Here is an 18,355-nt window from a genome sequence, read left to right as displayed (position 1 = left end):
GCTATGCTTCTAAATTTAACCGAACCATTTATGCACCACTCGCCAAAAACCTGGGAAGACGATTTTACTGGATGTCTAAACAATGTGGGATTTGGTTAACCAGTGACCAAGGTTAAAGCAGCCAGTGGGTTTGCTGTGAGACACCATTCATCACCATGCTGCACTAGCATGTAGCAACAATACGTTTAGACTGTCCAGAGGATAGATAACCTCACCATACAACACAGAATAAGCTGTAACACCATGAAATCCATAACATTGCATGCAGATGTAACCAGCAAAGCAAGTCTTTATATTTAAAAATAAAAATGCTGCCATCTGTAATGCTACTCTGTGTATGAGTAAATGTTGTGTGGCTGTTTAATCACAGTCGTTTCGCAACCAAATAAAACGTCAATCAAGTGTTGCATCAAAAAAAGATACATGATTTAAGCCAGACAATGGCTAGGTGTGACGTGGGCGTCTACTAAACCTTCATTTTTAGATTTAAATGGACGTGTTTTTAAAGGGAACAACTGGCCAACCAGAAAACAACATCCAAAGACATCTGGTGCTTTGTGGGCAGCAACGTGATTTCTAGGAGAAACGGTTGCCCAAGTTGTAATAAGCTGTCAAAAAAAGCCCAAAATGGCTTGTATGTCCATCTTTGTATTTGGTCTGTTCAATTATTTAGACTCTCATCTGTTTGACTCCTTCCAGACTGAAAGAATGAATTTAATTAAAGGGCAAAACGCTGTCCACAGACCGCTCCACAGAAATGCACATGTGTGACAACAAAAGTCATTGTTCCAGTCTCTCACAGAGAGCTGATGCTGCCTCTCAGCACTGGGAAGCCTGCAGATGATTGACAGCTCCATCTTTATAGAGGCCATCCAACAAAAAGGCAGAGAGAGAGAGGCCAACCCCGCCCACTGAGCTGAAGGCGCTTGGAGACCAGTAGAGATAAAAAAATAAAAATAAAAGCAAAATCAACCGTCTTAAAGGCAAACAAGAGAAGCATGGCACCTCTTTTAGATTCTCTTTAACGCTCGGTAATACTGATCCTCAACAACTTATAATTGGACTCATTGTTTATCACAGTCAGTCCAAGGTTTACCTTCCATGCAGACATTTTAACAGGCTTCCATATGTTGTCTAATCCACAGTGTTTTTCTTATTTTACCCATAAGGAGATAATTACCAGCTTCATAAGGCAATAAACAGCTTCTTACATCGAAGCTCTTGTACCCAAAGATCACGTATCCAGGATGCGGTAGGTACAAATAAACACAATCGAATCACTTCCATTTGCAAGGCAAAAATATTTGAGGTGAGATAGACTGCATGAATTTGGAAAGAGGGTTGATGGATATCATCTACAACATTGGAGAAAAAAAAGCTGTTAGGGTAATAGCCTTCCTGAACTCACACAAATAAGTGTTCCACAGCCTGTGCTGACACAGTTAAAAATGAAGAGAAATGTAGCAATGTAAAATTCTCTACAAGCTGTTAATATTTCATGAGTAGCCATTCTGACACTGTCAGTGCCTACCTAATTTGTATGGCACGCAAGGAGAGGGGAAGGGAAAGCTGGAGAAGGGAAGAAAAAAAAAGAGGGCGAGGCGGATGGAAGTGGGAAGAAATAGAAGAAGATATAAGATAAAGGTGGAAAAGTGTCTCCAAAAAGATTTCAGTCTGCGCTGAGCTGGCTGACAGTGAATTTTTTGGAAGTCAGCATGGTACAAAGAACATTTGAAATGGCCCATTTAACAGCACCGTACTCCACTCCCAGCCGATGCCACCATTTGCATACTTCATATCAGATGAAGATGGATGGTGAAAATCAGTGTCACTGAGATGAGCGTTTTATCAAGGTTACACTATCCTCCAAACTCCTTAAACCTCTTTATCTCATCTCTGTTGTCGGAATATTAACTTATCAACACAATCTCTTTACAGCGGAGGCAGGAGCAGAGCGGATTTATCAGCTAGAAGAGCAATGACAGGTCGGCCAGTTGGCTGTTAGAAATACAGCTAATGATTATGTTGATTATCAATTATTATCCTGATGTTTTTTTTATTTGGCTGATTAATTGTACAATTAAAAAAGGTGTAATGTTGGAATAACGGTGCAATAATACTGCTAGAATAAATAAGAAATTAATCCAAAAATGATTTGTCACTGGTTGGATTTTTTTTCTTCTTCTTCTTCTTTTAAAATTGGTTAGTAGGATTATCATAGGCTAATGGAAACTGCAATGACCCCTGCACCTGATGTTTTCCAAGAGGTCTGTCAGCGGTCTAACTTCACTTTGTAAAATGTAACTTTGTACAAGACAAATTGCAACATTAAAATACTTCCTCTTATTAAGTTACCAACAGAGTCTGTCAGATAGCTTATTTTAGCTAGTTTTGTAGCCTTTTCCAGTTATGCTTCTTGTATCTTGTATAACAGTAGACACTAAACACCATTCTGAATTCCTTGGTAAAGAAAACCCAACTAAAACATGACATTAGTATTGGAATTACATAAAGCACATTCACGTTTCATATTCCTTTGGCAACGTTAGCATCACAGCTAAAGGTATGACGGAGCAACAGGATAAATGTGGATGAAATCTCATTTAGAAATGATTTATTTGGTATATTTATTTAAAACAAAAAGTGTAAAAAATGAATCCATCTTCAGTTTTATACCATGGACTGTTCAATCAATTAAAATTTATTACATTTGTCAAGTCGTGTAGCTGTCACAGTGACAGTGTAATAAAACGAACGTGATTTAGCAAACTGGTTTAGTTTTATTAGAAATAAAAAACGTCTTTTATGCTGACTTCCTGTAAAATTCAAATATTAGCCTCGAGAATTAGTTGTACTTTGAATTTTAGAAAAATCTTTTGTGTTTTGTTTGTACTGAAAAACAATTTTTAACATACAAATGTAACATTTCAGAGCTCAGTAGGTGCACGGCTTTAACAGAAGTGCTTATTGTCTCGCTTGGATGGAGCAGTGACCCCCTTGTAGAGTATTAATGAGCCCATTTCTCCTCCTCCAGACAATCCTGGCTCAAACAATGTTCACATCACAACCTTTCCAGCTCTGCAATCCATGTTTAGTGAAACATCATTATACTTTTCGCTGTCAGCCTACAGAAGCCTTCCCTTTGTGTGCATGATTAGCTTCTGGTTCCTCATTATAGAGGTGCAGATCCATTTCAAGCCTTTGTGACTCCCAACTTTACTTCAGTCCACTAGTCATAAAAATGTCATAGCAGCTATAGAACACACTGGCCACAGCGAGATCTAGCAGGAATCACACACTCAGGGCCAAATCCAACAGGGCAGACACGGCTGGTGGTCACACTTTAGAGGTCGGTAAGGAATCTCTGCATATGACTTTCCGCATGCTCACCCTTTCCAGCCTCCTGACACCAGTCTGAAAGTGACTTCAACCGAGAACACATCCTCCGCTCACTTCCCTGGTGTGATGTTGCACCGCAGAGAGAAAATGACAGACCATTTATAAAAACAGGAAGAGCAGCTAACTACAGTAAGCATAAGCTATTTCTGGAAGAGGATGTCTGCAAGTAACAAAGAGCTGTCAAACTCTAACAGGTCCACAGTGAAATGAAATAAGTTGAAATAATTGCAATTAAAAAGCTATGTCAATGCAGAGAAACTTCACGTTTTACTTCTACGTTCCCACCTGCTGCGACCCCTGCTGATGCTGCAGACAATCACACTCCACGCTTTAAGTTTCCCTCCACGTCGCTGGTGTCGGTGCTGGGAAGGCATCCAAAGCCACAATACATTTCTGCTATGGAACATTTGTTTCCTTTCAGGGGGGCACAGGGCCCCAACATGCTCCTTCTACATTTTTCTGTCCTGCCACATTGCATGACAGTTTATTTTGGGAAGCGCAGGTTGGCACCTGAGACACAAAGCTGACAAAGCACTAGGTGTCACTTCAATGAGGCCAGTTGGTTCCATGACAATGCCTCTGGCCGTGCAGTCCTACAAGATGGACAACACTGCGCTGAATATCTTGGCAAAGTAGGAAAAGAGGCATCAGCTGTTTGCACAATTTCATCTTCAGAGGGGGATAAAGCGACACGCAGATTCTAAATCTGAGACTGTCGCAGTAGGGGTTCCACCTCAGATTACTGGACATTAATAAAATCTGAACTGCTGTGATGGACTGTTCACCCGCTGAGTGTGTTTCCTTGGCTCCCACCCAATGCCTGCTGGGAATAGATCCAGCACATCCAGCTCCCTAAATAGGAACAAGTGGGTAAGACAATAGCTGGATGAATGAAAATCCAAATGGTTGTGAAAACAACGCACACAAAAGAGGACTGTAGATCTGAGGGAGGGAGGGGGTGGGGGTGGGGGGGTGTTTCAGCACCTTACTTGAGTGACAAATAAGGACCAACTGAGAAATTCTGGGCTGATGTCAATCTTTGAAATAAGCTTAACCAATATCCAACGCCAAGGTCTATTTTTCCCATCTGTCTTTTTTGTTTTTGTTATAAATTTGAAACTTAAAGAAACTTATCATAAAGAAATAATTCTTTCACAGCTGACAACTCATGGTTAAAAACTGGCCAATCAGCTTCAGATATAAATGATTCTCTGGTGATCATATTAACCTATGTCACATCTCCCAGGCACTAATTGGAATCACTCCAGTTGGGAACTGATTTGGATAATGTCTCCAAACTTGCTTTCTCATGATGCTAACTCTGTAAAGTCAGTAATCTGGCAGTGTAGCATTTCCTCTTTCCTCATCTTCATGACTGCCAATCAGTTAACTGGTTCTGAGGTCTTCTCTTTTCTTTCTCTTTTGCCTTACTCTTCTTTAATGTTTATTAGCTCCAACACTGACAGCAATCCTACCGCCAACTCATGTTTTGAATTTGTAATTACAACGTAATGAACAGGATTTGGGGAAAAAAATGGAATGAGGAAATCAGACTTTTAGAAATCTAAACAGCAGTGGGTGCATCTATAGTGGCATGCTAATATTACTAGTAGGCTGTTGTGTTTTACAACTATGGAAACAAACTTACTTGCATGACTTTGTATATTTAAGATTTTTCCATCTACAGGTATTGTGTCAAATCTAAAAATGTTATGTTATACGACCTGGAAGTGCTCGAGGTACAGCATCTGACAACCACATCAGCTAAATTAACATTAGTCCTATATATCCAGATATCAGGAAGTAATGTCAGGAATTATTTTTAAACTGGAATTTTTAAGTGCTCGGTTTACTGCTGATGGATTAACCAGAAATATCCATAACACTATCGGATCATGTAATAATTTTCAACAATTTTAACAGTCCCTAAAATTTAATGATGGTGAATCGTTACATCATCCAGATGTAGTTCTCCTCATTATTTCCTTCCTTTGGTTGAATTACTTTGTCTGTCCTCAAAACTTCCAGTGGAAAAATCACACTGCATGAATAAATACTATTATGTACCAAAGCATCAGAATCACAAGAAGGAAAACATTAAAATTTCCTTAAGTTGCAGCAGCATGAGCCTCAGTCAAGATATAATGTTTTCCATGTTTGCCCCATAGTTACAGTCAGGATATAGATGCTGTTTAATTTTGTTCATATTTCTTATTAATCGCCCCTGTGAACGTTTTTTTATCATAGCTGGTGGAATGACAAAGAGTCGTGCAGCATCAGTGGAATTGTGACCTGCATTAGCTCGGCCAATTATGAGCCTTCACGGGACACTTATTGTTGCTGTGCGAGGCTGATGGTGGAGCTGAAAGAAGAGTCAGCAGATCCGAGTGCCAGTCACTGAAATCAAAGGGAAATTTACGACGCGCACGATAAGCTGAATGGATACTCGGAAAATGCACACGTGACACCTCGGAGTTCAGTTTACTGGTGGTGGGAAATCTAAAATACTACTTTCCAGCAAATGAAGTGCTGTATAAATACACAACTTGAAACGTGCACACATACACACTCCTGACTGAGCAGTGAATGAATATCCTGTTTCCCATAATGCAGTGGTGACTGAGTGCAGATAAGATTACCAACTGCTTCAAAAAGACACACGCGTACAAGAGCCCGCGTGCACGCGCTCATACGCTTGTACTGTAAAGTGACAGAGCAACTGCTTTGCTGTGTTAAATATCAGATGCAAATGAAAAGAGAAAATCTATCATGACTCTAATGTGGCCTGATAGGAGGGGGCGCACTCTTCTCTGAGGAGCCGAGCGGTGTGAGGAGGGTGATGTATGGAGGAGCTGGATGAGAGGTGAAAAGCGTAGCGAGACGGACGGAGGGAGGGGTGGATTTCTGGGAGGGAAGAGAGGAGGTAAGGGAGGGGGGGCAGGCAGTCCTGCCAGACTCCTGAGAGCCCAGGGCAAAAGTGGAATAAATGTTGATTAGTGTTGATTTTGTCCAACGAGCACCCGGCAACTGACAGTGGGACTAAGCTGCAGCGAAAGGGAACCATTAATCTTGGTCTGGTTTAAGTAGTGTATATTAATTTGTGTCATTTCCACTACGTGGAGAGAGGCCTCTCTCTCCCTCTCTCCTTCTTTTCTCCCTCCCTCCAGTGTTTGAAAGCTGTGGCAGTCGAGCCTCCTTCGTGGCGAACATACAGTGGAAGCCTGGAGGTGGCGTCTGCAAGTAGCAGCAGGGGAGAGTGGAGGAAATGAGATTCCAAACACTACATTATGGAAAATGAACTCCTGGGGGGTTGGTATGGCAACCACATTCGAATGTGCCATTGCATGTTCAATTTAACGTGCATAACAAATTTGTAGACTTGATTAAATTCGTAACATATTAAGGAGGCCAGTATAAAAAAAGGCAGAGCAAACCTGCAGGGACTGAGATTGCAAAGAGAGCCTTGATCGAGGTAAATGGCAGAACAGTGATATTTAGGCGCAGGAGTCGACATTCAGGTAAAAGATTGAGGCCCGCGCTCTTTTACAAGTCTGCTTGGATCTCGCCTTCAGTCTGTAATCTCCACACTGGCAGAGCTGCTGGGAGCTAAATGTAATTTTTTCTACAAACTGCATTCCAGTAGCCTTCAGCAGAGAGGAAGAAAATCATTCATCAGTTCAGGAAATTCAAAAATATAAAAACGATGTAGAGCTGCTGCTTCCTTTTCACAAGGATGAGAAGAGAAATGTGTCCTGGAAAAAAATAGATCACTTTCCTTGTACGTGTGATGTCAGTGTTAATTACCAAATCGCAGCACACTAAGATTCCTATAATTAAGCTCCTTAATATGATTAACATGTATCAATTAGGCGACTGACAATTTGCATAACGTATAATGTAACCACATTGTTCTATACTGTAATGGTATTAGCTCGCCATTTACAATGCTGTCACTCGCTGATGATTCTGTGATTACGATTCTGCATCAAATGCAGCACCGAAAAAAAAAGTCTGCCTTATGTTGGTTAATCAAAACACATTTTCCCCAGTCGTCGACATCCTCAGAGCAGAATTAGACTTCAGCTCTTCCTCTCTCTCAGTGGATGATTAAGCAGAGCGATTGGGGAAACAGCTGTGGCGGCGAGCTTGGCATTTCTCTCCTGCTGGATGCTGCTGTATCAGCACGGGGGAGGAAGGATAAGAGGGAGACAAAGGCTGCACGTATCTGCGTCCACCGGGAGACAATCACGAGAGGGGAGGCACGGCCCCGTGACATCCACCTCGACATGTAATACAGTACGCGGAAGGTAATGTGTACTGTTACTACCTGCTGCTTTGCACTTGCAGTGACTCCCAACAAGCCCTACAAACGCTTAATTGCTGCTGTAATGTGGCTATTTCATATATCAAGTCCATGTGTATCAGTTTGGTAACCTGAAAACAGAGCCTTCAGCTAACTCCTTTTTTTTAACAACCTTCTAACATGTAATAGACCAAACCGTCAGTTTATCAGTCAGGTACATATTCAAGAAAACAGTTCATAAACAATTTAATTGTGATTGATCTCTCAATTGCTTCATTTAGTGGACTGAAAGGTGATCACAATTTTCCAAGATTTTTTTCAGATCTCTCTTTTGCGGCAAACTGCAAAGACTCGTCAATTATTTGATTAATCGGCTGATCGAAATGTGTCGAGACCTGTTTAAAGTAATTGTTTGAGTATAAAAAACCAATAAATCGACAACTCTGTTTGCTCGCATGGGAGAATTTACTCCTTTTCTTGTTCTTAAATTACAGTAAATTGAATACTTTTTGACTGATCCCATGAAACTGCATTAAGTCACTGATTTCTAATAAGTCACAAAGCTAACCAATTCATTAATAAAAACAGTCAATAACAAAAGCCATTTAGTGGCAAAAAAGCAAAAGATATTCCTTTTATAAATGGATCCTCACGTCGGACATACTTGTATTGTTGCTTTAAAGGTGATTGATCACATATCAATGCCAGCGGTGATAGATTTTCTGTCATCTTACCAATTTTTAAGTATTGACCAGCGGTTTCAGCACTGCACCAGCTGTATCACGTTTTAAAGGTTACATCATACCCGATCACCTCGAAGGCTGCTTCAAAGCGTTTCGCCAGTGACGTGCAGAGCTGAGCCGAGTTCAGCCTCTAATACAAATAGGCAGATGCCAAGCATCTGAATGGTCTGACAAGTCAATGTAGTGTAGGCTTCCACGCACCTTCCATAATCAGACCTCTGGCTCATTTCATCCTGTCAAACACTGCTCGGCTGCCCTCTATAAAACACCCTATTTTCACCCTTCAAAAAATAACATTACATCACTCGGCTAGTCATTTTTATAAATGGAGGATCCCCTAGGCTTGAAACCTTACACTACACAAACACGGGCCACGAGAAAGCTGGCCTTTTGTTGAGGTTGAGAGGAAAAAAATTAAACAGCGAGTCAGCGCAGCGCATTTACTGAGCAGCTCAGTCAAGGAGTGGTTTTGTTTGACACTGCCAGAGATTTACGATGTTGATGAAGTGTTTACAGAGGTCAAGGCGGCTCATTTTCCAAATCAGTTTGTCAAGCCTTTGCTTATCTAAAGAGGCATTTTCATCAATCATAAAAAAGTAAAGGAGAAGCCCAAGAAAAAAACAGGGCACCTTACAAATACCTGTGATAAAGATACATTAATAGACAAATAAATAGCTCACTTGATATATTCACCTTTGACACCCTGCTAATTTAAAGAAATCGGTTAGTGAGAGGTAAAGATTATATCGTCCAATGGCAGTGGAGTCCAACTGTTACGACATATTTTTGGAAAGTATCTATGTGAAACTACAAGAGCTCAGCGGCACAGCTACGATGAGCACTAACACAGAGAAGCTGTGCTGCTTTTACCTTTGCTCCACATTTGAGATAAATACAGTCATATAATTAATATGCTCTATATATTTTATGCTTTGTCTCCTCTTATTAATGTATGATGCTGCACACGCGCGCGCGCACACACACACAGCATCAGGAAAACAGCATTCCTTTGAAGTAAAATAGACAGCCCAAATATACCCGGAATGAATCTGGGTAAAGTCAGAGCCGCTGCCTGTCAAAAAAGGAAGAAAAAAAGCAACTAAAAACACTGGTTTAAATAAAGTGTTCCTTCCTCCTCTTTTTCCTCCCTGGTGTCGGTGTTCTATTGTGCTTGTTTATACTGCACAATATTTCTGTTGGCCATCGCTCACTTCTTCCCAGTAAAAATACACAGAGCAGGTCACAAGTTCAGGCCCTAGATCAGCACTGGCATTGTGTCCTGCAGGTGCTGTCAGCGGCTCCAGGGATGGAAAATATACACAAGCAAACAGCAGCTCTGTGGATACACACTGTCTCTGCACTCTGATGGTTACTGAGGACAAAGTTACAGCCGCACACTTGCAGCTCCGAGCAGTTGCTAAAGCTGCGCGCTGAAATATTTAAAAGTGGCTCATACTGATTTAGTAGTAATTTCAATATTGAAATGTGAAGAACATCTAAGCAAAAAGGTGTGCCAAAAAAATGTAGTAAAAAGAACCAAATTTACACTTTACAGTAAACATTGAAGCACCTTTGAACATAAAAGCCAATTCAGCTACTTTGTTTTGCCAGTATAGCCTCAGATTTGTGTAAATGTACATTTAAAAAAAATTCTTAACTTCAATTACATTACAATAAAAAAGATATTAAACACTCAGTAATTCCACTACTTTAATTAGATTTCAAAAGAAGGGAAAACCACTAGATGGAGCAACAAGCTACGACTTTTTCACAACACAGCAGAGAAGCCTTTTACAGCTGAAATTCAAAAACTGACCCAAGAAATATTCATTCATAATATCGCTCATCGTGTACAAATGCACACTGCTGGTCTCATCAAGAAAGGCAAATATTATTGAAAGGATTAAGTCAAAAGAGCGGGCACAACCTTTGTATAATGGCGCCTAATCTGTCAGTGACTTGATGTGTTACATGGAAGGAAGTGTTTTTCACACTCCATACTTTATTTACACTAAACTTGACTGCACAGCTGAGGTGTGAGAAAGGAGAAATGCACAGTTACTCTTTGCTGTAGTAATCTCTGAGCTTTATTTCTACTGTGGCATTTAAAGTGTATCCGAATTAGTAGAAACTGCATAAATGTTTCTTTCTAAACTAGAACAAAGCTGACTGGATAAAATGAAAAAAAAAAACTACAATAACACGACAGGCACCAGATCTCCAGCACACAGCTCCTTATGCTGCACCTTGTATTTATAGGTTACCAGCTGAAAGCGAAAACAAAAGGGAGTGCAGGCAGGAAGGGGTCCAAGTTACTTTGTACTCTCAGAAGAGCCGAACTTTAGATGAACTCCGAGAAGCGCCAGGGAGTAAAACACTATGCATAACTGTGTCACTCCCCTTCGATAAAACCTACCAAGACAACAAAACTGAGAGTGAGCCAGCAGGCTTCAAAAGGCCCCCCTGCTCTCTCCTGAGGCAGTGGCCGATTCAAGATAAACTGCCACGCTTGTGGGGGGGGGGGGTGAGCAGCGAGGTGATCTTCAATGAAAGCCTCAATGAAAACATCCATGAAAGCACCAAGCGAGGGTGGGATCACACACACGAGAAACAACACAAACAGCACCAATCACCGCTACCACAAAGGTCAAGTATAAGCAAGTGCAACTTTGGAGACAATGAAACAATATCTTCTCCCCCCCCCCCCCTTCCATTTGATGTCATGTACTAATGAGTGGGAAACACAGAAACCCTGACTCTTGCTGCCATGGTTTTGGCAACTCGGTATCTCAACAATGTAAGTTTGCAAGAGTCCTAAAGCACATCGGTGTAAAGACAAGGAAATAAAAGACGAGGTGCACGCTATCAAGCTGAAGTGCACTGAATTCTCTCTGTGCCAATTTCAAAAATGTCACAGGGAGAATGATTTGGAAACATGACTTACGCCTCCTATGTTACGTTATTTCTCTCCTAGCAATTATTCTGCTGACATGCTCTCTCACAACTGCTTTAATAGAGAGACACAATACATAATAGAAAGAGACGTATTCAGCAGACTTGACAGTTAACTCACAAGGGGAGACATCAACGTGCTTGTGACAATTTTTGCTCAATACTCTCTATTATTCCACAATAGCATCAAAAAAGAACCTCATTCATATTTTGACACAATAATTGATAAGGACTGTTGGAGGTAATTGTCCACAGTTCCTATTGTGAAACCGCTAAAACACGCAGACTTTGGCGCTACATGAGGAAACACATGTCTTACATGTCACTGAAATTTATATGGTGAATTGTGTTGTGACTGAATCGAGCCTTCCAACGTGAATTTGAGCCTCAATAGCAAATTAGACTCTGGTGATAAGGAGAGCAGGTACTGTGCCTCTGTGGGTTTTTCAGCTACTTAATAATACAGTGTGTGCACTTTTGAATTCCCTTCACCTGCGTGAGGATATTTGGAGGCAGCGACAGAGCAGTGGTACACACTCCTGCGAAATTAGTATGAACATACCTGTTTTTTCTTTGATTTCACACAAGACATTGAAAAGAGCTGGCTTCATTCTGTGACAGTTCAGAGCGTGTTTCCTGAAACAGAAAAGTGGCTTTATGAGCAAACCACAGCAAGGAAAAGCATAGATTTTATCCTGTGTTAAATTACTGATTAGAAACTACCGATTTAACTAATTTAGCAGTTAAACGCTGCAGAGCAATCACAGGGGAAAAAAGTAAATTATTAACAGCTGTATGTGTACACATGTGCTATAAACCCTTTGATAGTTACCTTTATGTACGCTCCAATATTTACACTAAGAAAATAAAATTATATCATTATAGTTCATCAATTTAAAAAACAAACAAAACAAAAACAAAGATTTTTTTTTAATGCATAACTTCATCTTCGCTGAATTTAAGGCGGAACACACAAGATGGGTGAAATCCTGAATTATGTATCACAAGTAAGAAAGTTGCTCTGCATTTGCTGTGAACTGCACAACACTCCAGAGACAGCGCGGGCTGTTACTCGCTTACTCCATTTCATATTTAGAAATAAATGATGAGCTTTATCTGAGTGCACTAATAAAAGCAGCTTGACTGCGCTAAAGTAAAAGTGTTTCAAAAATACCCTCAGTGGGCGACACGTTGGCAATAAACGCCATATTCACACACTTTAATTTTCTGCTGAAGCGCGGCTGTCGAGTTATTTTAATTGGAGCAAAATCGGTTGTGTCGGCTTTTGCACAGAAACGCACCGCCTTTACGTTTCTACTTTCCTCTTCGCCGTAGCGCTCAGGAAATTTGAAAATGTCCGCGCATATATTTAGAATTTGTTTCTTTATTTTTAATTTCACCATCTTTTAATTTTAGTTTTTTTTTATCTACTTTGCCGCCGCCGTCTCTTGACAGCGAACCAGCGTGTGTCCTTTACCTGGCTTGGGCTTCATCCAGACTTTGATCCGTGATGGTCATAATTTGCTGTAAAATGTCTCCAATGTCCTGCTTTCTTCCGTCACCGTCCGTTCCTCCGGTGCCTTCTTGCATATGCTGCGGCAGGCCGGGGTGCCCTGCCATGCCTACCCCCGTGTGAGAGTGCATCAACCTCGGCTGCTCGTCCATCTCTTCTTCTTCTTCTTCTTCTTCTTCTCCCCTCTTATCTAATTCTCTGTGGTACTCTCGCTGCTGAAATCCTGCAAAAATACATAAAAGAAAAAAAGGAGGGAGGGAGGTAAAAAATAAAAATAAAAAAAATCCCGATAACTGCGCCGCACACCCGGGTTTTTCCTCGCTGGAACGGTCAGTGGCGCTCAGGAAAAAAGGGGGTTTCGGAGACGAAAGCGGAGAAACGAGCCCTCCTGCTCTCTGGCTGTCTCTCTCTCCCTCTCTCAGCTGGTCGGGGTTGAATGTGAAATCTGATCTGAACTGCTGCTGCCTTCACTGGAGTAGGATATGCGTAAAAGAGACAGGCAGCTGCTTTCTACTACTAAACATGCGCGTTTTCTTGTAATGTCGCGCAGAGATCCAAACCCCCCTCTCCCTGCTAAATTACCCCCCAAAAAGTGGCTGTGAGAAACACGAAGTGTAGGTTTATTTCACTCACTCCATCCCCTTGCTTTTGTCATGTAAGCTATAGTAGAAGCTGGGCAGGCAGCAACATAGCAAAGAGCATGAGAGTCAGACTCCGCCTACGCGACATGATTGGGAATATACTGTAAGACCATTTAGCCCCACCTTGAGGTGCCTCTCGTGAAACGTCTATCATTGGACTGTAAGAGTGGGATTCAGTGGAGAAGCTGGAAGATGTGGTTGCTGCCTTACAACTAGGGAGACTCTGAGGACCCGCAGTGATGGATAGAGCCTGAACTCCAAATAAATAATAAGAGGTCTGCTTTAGCCTCTCCTTCTGACCTCAACAAGAGCCCCAGCTGGCCCCGTGGAGACCATTTCATCTCCATGCTGTGCCAAGATAAGGGGCACCAATCAAAACTATTGGCCAGCCTTCTCATTTGTTATAAATATTAGATAGATAATGTGCATAAAGATTTACGACTAGAAAAATCCATCTACTGATGAGACGCATTATGAAAAACACCTTTCTGATGTCATTAATATTTCATTTTGATATCAGAAACTGACTTCCCAGTCAGACATGCTTGTTTTGTTGCAGTAGGCACAGCGACTTTGTTCATTCATTTTCAGGTATGTTGCAGGGCTCCGCTTGGCTGACTTTGGCAGGGTCCTCCTAATGTAAGGCGGTGACCCATGTTGCGCAGCCAAGCAGCAAGGCCTGAGTGTGTCTGGCCAGGCTGAAAAGTGCCCTTCAGGCCCAGTGCTGCCTCACTGCTGCTGCTTCCCTCCACCACTGAGAGTCTTTCAGAGGGAAGAGAGAAGAAGGAGGCAGAAGAGGAGGGGCAAAAAGAGCTCCAGAGTGGAACTAAAGTAAGGACAGTGCTGTGCAAATCACTGGCCTGGATGTATACATGTGTGACACACATAAAATGGAGCGTATTTTAATACATAAGAGTGTCTTGGTGTTTTATTACAAGCAGAGTTAAAAGACAGCTACCTGCAAACTCATCTCCACTCTGAATTCAATTCAGCATGAAACATTTCTGCAAATCTTTGCAAACAATGTGCACTTGAGCCAGTGCATTAGTGGACCGACCAACACATTTCATATAATAAAACAAAACCCTGAAGCCTGCATGAATACATTGCATTATCATCAGTATGTTAAAAGTAGTGTTTTCTCAAAATTTAAAAATAAAAAAATTGCATTCAGTGTCAATCACCAAATCGCATTGAGTTCATTCAAATTCATTCTAGATTTTTCTTCATAAAATATTTGCAAAAACACCCTTACTGACCATTTAGGAAAGCATGTGGTGTTCGTATGTCTATCTTTGGTCTTCAGCGGTCTTTTTCAGCCCTTTGACAGCTTTGACAGCTTTATATGTATAGTATAAATAAACATGAATAGCTGCCATCAGCCATTAGTTATGAAGAGGTGGTTTTTGCATTTTGGCTGGTCATCTCAGTTTTTCGGAGCCAGAAATGAACATATTTGAATGAGAAAAGCTATTTTTATTTTTTTACTTTTCCCCAAAATCTATTTTTTAAAAAGGATTTTCTCCTGAAAGTTATATATATGTCTTCCACTATCTTTGCTGTGCCGACTGCAGCCATGTGTGTATTCTTAACTTTCAGTCAAAGTAGCCACAACCATAATAATTCATAACGTAAAAGGACAGTACACCCTCCAGTGGAATTTATATAATATTCCTCAGGTTCGTAGTGCTGTGTATACATCTATACTGTTTGATTCGACCTGGCCAGTTTTGGATTTATCTGCTGCCTCTACTTCATATAATGGAATTATAGTTCTAACAAATAAAAACCTAAAAAACAATGTCTCTCCAAAAGTCATGATGTGTGCCAAAAAAACCAAAAAAAAGTGTACATTGTGTAGTCAGTTATACACATATTTATTTACACTCTATATCTAAGCATTTTGAAATAAGGATGCATATTACTGACTTGTTTATTATATATTTATTTTTTGGAGCCAGCCGTAAGTGGCTATTTGAGGAACAGCAGTTTGTGGCATCACATGTTGGTTTCAATTTTCAGCCCTGGCGTTTGCTGCGCGTACATGCACAGCTTGTACAGCTGTGTGTGTGTGTGCATGAGACCAAACAAAACTGGAATTTATGTAAAAATACACTGGCCCCATAGTGCTACTAGTAATCAAAAACTAAATTTGGCTCCTTTTAAATATTCACTACAAAATATCCACAAATCAGGACTGGAATTAAAACGCACTCACACACAAACTATAGATAATCAGATAATACTTAAACTCAGACAGTCACAATTGATAGGACAGCTTGATTCAAAGTGCCTATTCAGAACACACCCATTTAACTGAACAACACAGTTTTAGCTCTGGCAGACAGCTGTGGACTTGTGTAGGAGACCATGGATAATAGAAAGAAGCTGAATGAGAAAATAGGTCTTCGGGGCATTTTAATGTTAATTTATTTTTGAAATGCCACCACATGTAAATGCATCATGCTGGAAATTTGAAAGCCTGATAAGTGATGGATGTAATAAAATTGTCTATTTTATTCATCTTATTAAGGCTGTTTCATCGTAAAACACTTCCTGAATGATATGAAACTATTTAAAAATCATCAGGCTGCAAATTTTTCTCCCTCTCAAATCAAAATATACAAAGTGGAATGCACCCATTGGAATTCCTTTGTACAACCATTAGCATATTTGAGCTTGAGGTGTAGTGGCAGTGACATCTCAGACTCTCTTCCAAAGCCTCAGGTGGAGCTGCAGTGCAATCCTGGAGCTAGGAGCTCTCCCTGTAGGAGCTCCCTTGAAGCACCAGCTATGTAAATTGGGAGCAGAATATGTATGATGGATAATAGTACGTGTGGTAAGTTTCCTTGCCATCTGCTCAGTAGTAGAATAATGAGAATACCTGAGGGGGTCTCTGTTACACCAACATCCATATGACTCCCCAACATCTGCTAAGTTATGTTAGCAGGGCATTTAGAAATCTAAATATATGCTGATACTTTCAGGCTACATGGCAAAGCAAACAAATCACAGAGCTGGCAGTGATCTTCTTCCATTTATTGCCAAGCTGACACACGATCAGCTACACACTAGTGATGAAACAGGAAATGCTAATAGATGTCCTGTAAAATGCTTAATTTTCAGCAGAGATGTAAGCAGTGTATTATGGAGTGCTGAGCCGAATGAATGAATTTTTCCATACCAGAGTGCCATCGACCCTAGTGGGATTCTGTGAAGCCATCACAGCTATTAAAAGTAACAAAGGCAGACTCTAACAGTGGTGGCAAATGTAACGCTCAGGTGTAGGACATGACAGCAGCTTCAGCTCTGACACCTCTGCTCTGCAGATCCTCAGGAGCACCAGCAAAGGACAAAACCGGACATAAAATGTCTTGACCGTGGAACCTCAGTCCAATAGTTGGTTCATAAAGTATCCTCAGCCTTTGGATTTTGCACAGTTTATATAATAATGAATAGACTGCCTGTTAATCTAAATTCAGTAAATCAAAAAGAGATAGTGGGTCTTCCCATATGGAAAAGATATATATAAATCTTATAAAGTTTTTATCTGTCTTGTATGAAACTTGTATGAAAAGCATACAAGAGTGAAAACACATATAAGATCCCTTGAAAAATTATACAATGAAACTTGTATGTTTTGTATACTTACTAAAAAAATATATGAAAGTAATGAGAAAGTGGCCACTTTCATGAGTAAATCATATATGTTTTTACTATTTCTTTTCCATATGGGTTGCGCCATTTCTGTAAATCAACTAGAAATCAAAAACTGAAATTATTCATATACAAACATATCAATTCAGTCATTTCAAGCCCCTCTGGGAGCAATTACAGCAGCTTTTACGACAGTATTTTTGGTTAGAAATACTATCTTCAGATGTTCTGTGAGGTTTAACTCTGGATTATAGTTGGGCCACTCAAGAACAGCAGGAAAATTGACCCAAAGACATTTCCAAGCTGTCTTGGTCATGATTACACTCAAATGTGGACCATCTGCGCAATCTCACACTGTCTGCGCTGCTGAGCAGACTTTCTTCTTTCTTTGTCTGGCTTTTCCAGTTATTAGTCTCATGCACTCAGTATGACCAGTTTCCCTACCACCACCACTGACCAGTACCTTCATAGCATTATGCTACCACCAGCATACTTCAATCTAGAGGCAACATGGCATTAGGTGGTGTCTGGTGTTATTTGTTAACAAAAGTTTTAGTTCAAGCCCACCTCAAAATCATTGTTCTAAAGCTCTTGGCATTCCCATAATACAATTAGAAATTCCCAACAGGTTGTCATTTGTATTTTACTTAGATTTGCTTTTGTCTGTTTGCACTACCTGGATGAGGAAGTGCTGCAGAGATGCACATCTTTCCAGCAGGTCCTATCATAACTGACTTTTTAAGCAGTGAGTGACCTTTAAGTTCTTGGTGACCTCCACGATTAAGGACCTGCCTACTTGGTGGTTCAGACAACTGTCTCTAGAAAGAGCCCTGATGGTTCTAACTTCTTGCATTTCATAAGTACCGAGGCCACCGTGCTCAAAGCCCCGATCTATGCCTCACCACTCCTTCTACAGAACGGTCTACAGAGAGTTCCTTATCAATGGCTTAGATTTTATTCTGACATGCAGGGTGAGTCATAGCACCTTGTATACACACACAGGCTTAGCTTCCTAAACTAGAAGTCCACTTCGGAGTGAGCGTCTTCTTTCCTTGTTTTTAGAGAAAGTGATTTGAAGCCACATCAAAATTTAACGGGTTCTTCTTTTGTCAATATTTCACCTCTCCACCATGTTTCATGAAATTTG

The 18,355-nt window shown here is 40.7% G+C and overlaps 1 protein-coding gene across 3 annotated transcripts in view; it reads right to left on the bottom strand.

Annotated features, from left to right (window-relative positions):
- The window catches only part of LOC146641504 (pre-B-cell leukemia transcription factor 1), a 63,511-nt gene extending 49,926 nt beyond the window's left edge, over positions 1–13,585 (bottom strand). For 2 of the 3 annotated variants that reach the window (XM_085398174.1, XM_085398175.1), the window contains exons 1-2: positions 12,875–13,585; positions 11,960–12,033 (exon numbers count right to left, since the gene is read on the bottom strand). In XM_085398174.1, coding sequence (XP_085254300.1) covers positions 11,960–12,033; positions 12,875–13,062 — 262 coding nt within the window. In that variant the 5' untranslated portion in view covers positions 13,063–13,585. The remainder of the gene's footprint in view (positions 1–11,959; positions 12,034–12,874) is intronic. The other variant, XM_085398176.1, reaches the window with a different exon arrangement.
- Between the last annotated feature and the right edge of the window lie 4,770 nt (positions 13,586–18,355).

The sequence above is a fragment of the Rhamphochromis longiceps genome, linkage group LG23, assembly GCF_057381845.1.
Source record: "Rhamphochromis longiceps isolate RC_006_pf linkage group LG23, R_longiceps_female_GT1.1, whole genome shotgun sequence".
NCBI lineage: Eukaryota > Metazoa > Chordata > Actinopteri > Cichliformes > Cichlidae > Rhamphochromis > Rhamphochromis longiceps.
Note: the sequence above shows the minus strand (reverse complement) of the source record. Positions and strands in the feature narration are given on the sequence as shown.